Genomic DNA, 8,807 nt, shown 5'->3' with positions numbered 1-8,807 from the left:
CTCTAAAAAAAAAAAAAAAGACTGCTGGTATAAACCCACCCACCCTCTTTACCGTTATCTTCAGTTGACACTCAAGCTAGAATTCACCTGCTCCTCACATATACACCAGGGATCTTGATCTGTATCATTATTTTCATTAAAGCTCTGTATTCCTTGTCCCTGACTGAGCTCCGTCCCACCCCTCTCCACTTACCAAAACCCTTCACTGCGACCTCTTGTTACTGCCCCTCCATAAGCACCAAACTCCTCTATCCGTTCAGATGTGCTCTGAGTTTCTCCCTCCTAGTAGCTGGGGCTCTACCCTAAGGACATGGCTTCCCCTGTGCTTCTCAAAGGGCAGGTGTTCAGACATCAGGCTCAGGCAATGAGTATGATGCCTTTGGTACCCACCACGGCCATTCCCAAACCATTTTTCCTTCAGCTTCTTTTAAACAAAGAAGGCTCCTCTAAGACCTGCCCCTTTCAGCTTTCAAGAACATCTTCCCCCTCTTTTTGTTGCTCTCCTTCACCAGCCTTTCTCTCATTATTCAAATCTGTTGATGCCTGCCTCACACCCTTTCTCTCCACTCCACACCCTGCTCTTTCTTCCTTATAATATCAACCTGGACAAGCCTTTTGAAACCATGGCCAGCTACTCTCATGAACACATCTTCAGTCATTTGTTCATGAACTTCACATGATAACTGCTCTACCTCTAAAACTCACAAATCACAATTTCTTCTTTTACCTATTTGTCATTTCAACTACTCCAACCAATCTTCCATCTTAAAAAGCCCTCCCTTTACCTTCTCCCATCCACTTTTCCTCAGTTCATCAGCAGTGTTCTTTCACCACTTTCCTTGTCCAGCTTAGATTCTACCATGTATTACTTTGTACTGTTTATGAATTTTAGTTAACCTACACCTGGCACAAGTTCAACCCTAAATGAACACAACTGTCCCCTCTTCTGGGTTGCACATGGTTGATGGAATATCCAGTCATCAAGCTCAAATGTACTACTACCAATGCCTGTGCCTGGCACCCTAGGGTATTTCTTTAGCACTGTGGTCTTTACTTTCAATAAAATTTACAGGAGACCTAATTGCTTATCTGCTGAGAGATTATTAAAAATATTTTTGATGATAGATTAATATATAATTTTTATCAAATAACTCAGGAGTTCAAAGAATTGAGAGATATTGCTCCTCCCATCACCATCTACTTGATTTATGTGAAAATAATTCTCAGCACTTTCTTGTGTAAAAATAAATAATAAGAAAAAAATTGATGGTGCTCATATTTCATTCATTCTACAAAGTAACACTCATCTATAGATAAATTTATATAGTTGGAGTAAAAAACAGCCTTTTAATTTCACATATAACAAATTGCCTTTCAACATGTGTAATATATTTTAAAACTTCCTTTTGGTCCCAGGAAGTTTTAAACATTTAAATTTACAAGCACAAATTTTATTTTATTGGTTGCTCAATAAAAGACATTCAAGTGTAAAACTAGATTTCATTAGCACAACCTTGTGAGGGAAGTAGAATAGAATTAGTAATTCAAGAAGAAAAAGGGACTACATAGCATTTTAGATCTTTAAGGAGGAGCTAGCTTATGATTCTTAGAAAATTGGTTAAAGTAGATATCAAATCACTACATTTTCATTCCATCAAACACATTAGAAAATAATGTCACAGTGTCCATCAATAGATGAATAGATAAAGAAGTGGAGAGGGGAGAGAGAGAGAGAGAAACACCAATGTGAGAAAGACACATCGATTGGTTGCCTCGAGCATGCTCCTCGACTGGGGGCAGAGAGCAAACCCACCCTTGACTGGGAATTGAACTTATGACCCTTTGGTGCATTGTCTGATGCTCTAACCCAGCCGTGGGCAAACTACGGCCCATGGGCCGGATCCGGCCTGTTTGAAATGAATAAAACTAAAAAAAAAAAGACCGTACCCTTTTATGTAATGATGTTTACTTTGAATTTATATTAGTTCACACAAACACTCCATCCATGCTTTTGTTCCGGCCCTCCGGTCCAGTTTAAGAACCCACTGTGGCCCTCGAGTCAAAAAGTTTGCCCACCCCTGATCTAGGGTGTGGACAGAGGCCACCTTTGTCTCAGGCCAGGTTACAGACTTGGCCTCTCCTTGGAACTCTTGACTCCTAAAGCTGACCACAGAAGGAACAGGAAGGGGGAGGTCAACTAACCTTCATTGAGTACCTACTCTGTGCCAGGCCAGATACTTTATAGCTGTGATTGATTTAATGACCCTAGGAGGACAGAAGGCCTTATTGTAATTTTATAGGTGGGGGAACTGAGGCTTGGAAAGGTTAAGTGATTTGTCCTAATAACGAGTTACTATTTCATTCACAGTGACGCCCTGCTGTGTAAGCAGTAAGTAGCAGAGCTTGGGATTTGAACCCAGCTCTGTCTGACAGCAAAGCCAGTATTTCCCCCCCAAAGCCTAGTGCTCTCAAGGGCAGCCTGTAAAATCCAAGCAGTGGCACGAAGTTGCTGTGGCTGTAGAGCGTGCCCTGAAGTCGGGGGAAAGGCAGCAGAAGGCCGCAGGCTGGTCCAGACAGCCATTCCCTGGAGTAGCACTTCGTGAGCCTCAGGTGACCGGACCAGGTGTGACTTTCAGGGGAAACTCTCTACCTCCCTTAGGGCTCTCCCCACTGCCCTGCTGGCAGAAATGTGGGAAGGGCAGTGGTTCCCAGTTGTGACATGGGGTTCTTAGCAAGTCCTCTCCCACACTATGGAGGGGCCCCTGGAGCGCTCCTTCTTCGGGTTCGATTCCAGTCAAGGGCATGTACCTTAGTTGCGGGCACATCCCCAGTGGGGAGTGTGCAGGAGGCAGCTGGTCGATGTTTCTCTCTCATCGATGTTTCTAACTCTCTATCCCTCTCCCTTCCTCTTTGTAAAAAATCAATAAAAATATATATTAAAAAAAGAGTGCCTATTATGGCCATGGTCTTCCTCTTCACAGCCAGAGTCTAGGGGGGCTGGCAAGCACATGCAGCAGTCATTAAAAAAACAAATTTCATCAAATCATAAAGTCATAGATGGTGCCAGCTATCAGGAACCTTTCCATCTGGCCCCTTTCTTTTCCAGATGAGGAAATTAAATCCCTTCTGTGCCTCCAAGCCTCCAAGGGTTCTCTTTCTTGAAACTGGCTCTATTTAGGATGAGCAATAACGAGAATGTCAAGAATACAAAGCAGATGAGCAGATGAGTAATGACTATCAGCTAAAGAAAAAAAATCTCTGCAAGATAGAGGCTTCAAACACCAGATGGCCAATCTGGGCAAGAGGCTTGTTGCTATGGAACAGAGTAAACTCCTCTTCAGGCCACTGTGAAACAGCTCGGCCACCCAACAAAATCAGGTAAGATATATTGCAACCCATTACACAAAACCCGCTCGTAGGCACTGTAATGGGAGATAAAATCAGATAAAAATATGTGGTCTCAAGATTTCTGAAGCTTTGGACACAGATGAAAATTGCCATATTCGCTCAATTCTCCTCCAACAGATTAATGGAAAAGAAAGATGAAGTGAGATTGCCTTAAAAAAAATTTAAAAAGTCAGCCTAGAAAGGTGGCAAATTCATGCTACAATGTCACCAAAGGGAAGCATGAGGTACTTAGATGTTCAGGTCCAAGATTCTCAATTCACAGGTAAGGAAACAGACCCGGTGATGTGAACTGGCCAAGGCCACCGAGCAGGCCAGGAGCATCTGCTGGACTTGACCCATCTTCTCAGAGATCCTTCCACACCTCTGTGCCTGCTTCTCTAACAGCATAAACCAACCTCTGGTGCAGGCTCCTCGTAAGATGCATGCAAATTGAGACTGCATAATTTGTGGCTTACACTAGTATTTCTAGGGAGCATTATTTTAATTTATGATTGTTTGCAACTTGTAATAACTTTCAACAATTTTTTCTTTAAATTCAGGGCATGATAAAATACTCTGAGAAAAGTACAAATTCTGGCAGCCTTACAAGCCCCACTTTGCTGTATGAAACATACATTTTTGATAGATAAAACAATAACTTTAGTATTTTTCTGAACTCTTTTGAAGACATCACTAATGACTCATTGGTATTTAGTAACTTTTTATTAGAAAAATAAGGCAACATGTTCCAAAACGATAAGATGTCTGGTAATAAAAATACTTAAATGTACTTACTCTTGTCAAGATACTGCCCTATACACTTTACATGTATTAACTCACTTAAACCTCGCAAGAACCCTTTGAGGTACATACTATTACTAGCCCCATTTTGCAGATGAGAAAATGGAGGCACAGAAAGGTTAAGTACCTTGCCCAAGATTACACAGCTGGTAGGTGGTAAATCTAGTATTTGAACCACAGTTGGCCTCCAGGCTGGGGACAATTAATGCTACATTTTAAAAAACTGTCTTTCATACCAAATAAATAAATAAATAAATAAATAAATAAAACAGCCCTCCCCTTCCTTTATTTTTTCTTTATAAAATATTTCTTGGTGCTTTTCCTTTTCCTTCCCTTCCCTTAATATAGCCCAGGCTGGTGGGCCTGATGAGGCCAGGAATACAAACATAGTCAGGTCTAAGGGGGTGGTCAAGGCTGAGAAGGCTGATAGGTCCAGGGGACCTGGGCTGGGGAAGTGGAGAGTCAAAGACAGATTCAGTGGGCAGGGATGTGGCTGAGGAGATAGCCATCAGGATCAGGAGACTGATTACATATGGGGCACTAAGCAAATATTTTAATATATTGTGGATAATGAGAGTCAGGCATCTCAGAAGGGAGGTACAAATATGGAGTGCTAGAAAAAAATCTATGGTATTGAATTTAAATTAGAGGTATTGGTGTCAACTCATGGCTTTTCATTTATGTAGATCAATTATACATACATATATGAACCAGGAGATCTCAGTTTGATTTCCCATCAGAGCACAAACCAGGGTTACAGGCTCAATCCCCAGTGGGGGCTTGCAGGAGGTAGCTGATCGATGATTCTCATCTTTGATGTATCTAGCCCTCTTTCCCTCTCCCTTCCTCTCTCTGACCACCTACTTTGTGTCAAAACAATAAGACTATGTTGAGGGACCCTAACCCAAAAGAGCTTCAGCCCTCCTCATGACAGGAGGCAGCAGGGACTGCTGGAAAGAGCAGGGGCCTTGGACATAAGACAGGCATGGGTGTGAATCTTGGCTTTGCCACTTACTCCCTATGACTACAGCCAAGTCAGAGAACTCTCTAAGCCTCCATTTCCTCATTTGTAAAGCAGGGGTGATGATGATGATGATGATGATGATGATGATGATGATGATGATGATATTTAATCTAGGGTTGTCAGTGTACAAAGAATCCGGCTAAGTATCTGACACACAGTATGACATTTAACGTTACCTTCTCTCCAGTTGTCCTCCCATTTTTCAAGAACTTTAAATCAATTCAGTGAGTGAGAACATTCTATTAAGCTAAGTATAATCAAAGGCAAAAATGAAATCATTACTTCAGTGAAAGAAAAATAATAACAATGGCCAGTATTTATTGAGCAACTACTATGCGATAAGTGCTTTATACACATTATCTCATCTGCCTCCACAGGACTTTCTCCTGCTACAGCAGGACATTACCTCCAAATGATTCTCTTTCTTGCTCTTGCCTCCATGTAAGTGTTCATTAAAAGGCCAAAAGCTTCCCTGGCAGGTGTTGCTCAGTGGCTGAGCGTCGATCTATGAACCAGGAAGTCACAGTTCAATTCCCCATTGGGGCACATGCCTGGATTGCAGGCTTGAGCCCCAGTGTGGGGAGTACAGGAGGCAGCCAATCAGTGATTCTCTCTCATCATTGATGTTTCTATCTCTCACTCTCCCTTCCTCTATGAAATCAATAAAAATATTTTAAAAGACCGAAAGCATTTTTATGTACCTTTAAAGTCAACCTGACCCTGTTACATGTGAATCAGGTAGTTTAGTAATATTTCAGCACACAGCGTCTCACGATTAATTAAATATCTGCAAATGAATTATACAGGCTGGGTCTTTCTTTTGAAAAGCTACATGTCACTTGAGTAGAAAAACTAACTCTGAATTCAAAATGCCCCATACTAAAATATTGACTAGAGAATTAATTTTAATTAACCTACTTTTCAATGAGCTTTAATTAACTCACTAAAAGTAGTGAGTCATTGCCATTCTCTAGGCCAAAATGAATTTATATGAAGTAAGGGATGAGGTCTAGAAGGGAGAGAGAGAGGAACAGAGGAAGTCATGTCTTCTAAACAAATGGAATGCCTTTTACTTATCAAACTGGCCAGGCCACTACAGTGAGCACCGATGCATATGGCACAGTAGATATCAGACATCAAGTTACCCATGTTGTTTGTAGAAATCTCAGTTGGGAAAAGGAAGTGTAGAAGATACACGGGTAGGAGACATTTTGCACCTTGAAATGGAACTGCTTGCTTCCATGCAAATGGCTCTGGGTGGGGATGATGCCCAGGCCCCAGCACTGTCACAAGCACCCTTGATGGCTCTGATTCATCCCATGGTGTGAGAACAGCTTTCAGAGCTCAGTAAAAATGTAAAGACCATGATGATTCCTCAGATTTATTTCATGGAGATATAATTTTCTGTTTAGAATATTGAATATTTTAAGTAAATAAGATATTTATCCAAGCAACTCTAAAGGAGAGGCATTCACACTTTGAAAATGAGGGAAATCAAGTCTTGACACATGATCTATGGCACATTATCCCTGTATGAAGTCAGAAATCAACTGATTTGGAGCAGAGCTGTAAAGAGTTGCCAATTCAGTGATTGGGGCATTTTACACCACAAATTGAAGCCACTTAATGAACTCACCTTTGCATTCAACTCCTAGTTAATGTTATCTTGGGGGAAATGGCATTTTTCTAAATTTATTACTCCACGCTCCTGCCTTAGCAGTTCCAGGGTGACGGGTGACGGAAGCTATGTATTCTTTGGTTAGGGAGGAGAGGTGTTCACCATTTGCTCTCTAGTGTCTTTGATGAGGGACCTGAAGGTCTTGTCACGGGAGCTGGCCACAACTTGCCCAAAGGGTTTGGCCTCGTGTCATTTTCTTGTCTGGATTTCTCTCTTCCACTTGCCCAGGAGTGTTCCTAGCTTTTGGCTATGCTGTGACACTCTTAGAGATCGAGACATCAAACCCGGGAGTACCTGGTCGCAGGGCCCCAGGACACCTATGTTCACCCATAGGATCCTGAGCTCCAGAACATTGTCTCTCACGGGAGTGGGAGGCATTTGGGGAGGGGGTGGCATTGGGTCAGGGGTGCTGGTCCTGCGTACTTAAAGCTGAGTATTTATTTTCTCGCGTGAATGTCTCTCATGTCGATTCAGTCATCAGGCCGGCAGAAAGCACCTTTGCAAAATCAGGTCCCTTGTAACTTCCCTTTTCCAGGGCCCCTCCCTGGGGGCACAACCGATTGCACCAGGGCAGAGACCACAACTTTCCTCATTGGTACCGTTGACCCAATACCTGCACTTTTGCTAAACAAACTGGTGGGGGAAAGCTCAAAAACATCCCATCCCAGCTTAGGGTTTTTCTTCTAAACAAATGGAATGCCTTTTACTTATCAAACTGGCCAGGCCACTACAGTGAGCACCGATGCATATGGCACAGTAGATATCAGACATCAAGTTACCCATGTTGTTTGTAGAAATCTCAGTTGGGAAAAGGAAGTGTAGAAGATACACGGGTAGGAGACATTTGCACCTTGAAATGGAACTGCTTGCTTCCACGCAAATGGCTCTGGGTGGGGGTGTTGGGGGGAGGGGGGTGGATAATTTCTCTCAGACTATCCTTTTAGGATTCCAAGTTCAGTTCGAGTCATTAGAAGTATACTGTCTGTTGAATGATCACATGAATGAAAGTAGTACTTTGCTGATTCTATGCACTGAGAGGACTAACAAAACTGATAAAATTTCCCCTCCTCTGTAATTCCTTTCATGAGACATTTACAAAGCGCCTAGCCTATGTCAGGCACCTGATAGACAAGGTTCTAGTCTGGAAATAATCTCTTAGGATTCTCAGGGGCACAGCCTCGCTCCCCTTCCACTACAGCCTAGATGGCTGCCGCACCAATAGCTCCTGGCTTCTGGGATGCCTGTTTGGCTTCTAGGACCACACTCCTCCCGGGCCTGCCAGGATTCTTGCGGTTTCCCCCACAGCCAAGCCCTCAAGTTCTACTCTGGAGCTGGCACTGGCTCTGAAGGGAGCAAGCTCTGGTCTCCCAGGGAAACACATGCGATTCCTTCCACCAGCCCGCCCTAAATGGGCTGCACCAGAACCCCGCTCACTTACTTTGCCGCTGTCACTCACGCCCAGGAGGTAATCCCGCAGCACCTCCATGGGGCAGACCCAGGTGGAGTGGACAAAGGTCCCTCGGATGATGTACGCCAGGGGCGGCATCTTGGGGTCACACAAGTCAGCTGGGGAGAGCAGCGGAGTCCTCAGGACAAGAGAGGCGCACCAGGCAAAGGCTCTGCAAGGACTCCAGCAGCTGTGGATAGCTGCTGAACACGCCCAGCACTGGCTCCTGCTTCTCCTGCCCCCGCTTTTCTGGAGATCACCTGCCCCCTGCAGGCCACGCCCAGGGGTGGCTCCCTGTCTTTTCTATACCAATGGGATGTTCCTGCCTGGAGTTGGCTCCCTGCTCCCTGGGTGTGCTCTTTCCCTCCTCCACTGCGTTGGTTTTTGACATATTAACTCTTTGAGTTTCCAAAATCACGGCTCACGCTGCAGTTCTTTGCATCTCTGGTGGCTGTCACCCACCCAGGGGG

At 43.8% G+C, this 8,807-nt stretch overlaps 1 protein-coding gene across 1 annotated transcript in view; it reads right to left on the bottom strand.

The window, feature by feature from the left end:
* The window catches only part of LOC102238864 (guanine deaminase), a gene marked incomplete at its 3' end in the record, with an annotated part of 31,366 nt that extends 22,845 nt beyond the window's left edge, over nt 1-8,521 (bottom strand). The window contains exon 1 of the mRNA XM_005884115.1: nt 8,329-8,521. Coding sequence (XP_005884177.1) covers nt 8,329-8,436 — 108 coding nt within the window. The remainder of the gene's footprint in view (nt 1-8,328) is intronic.
* Nucleotides 8,522-8,807: the final 286 nt, after the last annotated feature.

Source organism: Myotis brandtii, unplaced genomic scaffold (assembly GCF_000412655.1).
Source record: "Myotis brandtii unplaced genomic scaffold, ASM41265v1 scaffold8193, whole genome shotgun sequence".
NCBI classification, from domain to species: Eukaryota; Metazoa; Chordata; class Mammalia; order Chiroptera; family Vespertilionidae; genus Myotis; species Myotis brandtii.
This window is presented reverse-complemented; position numbering and strand designations above follow the sequence as displayed.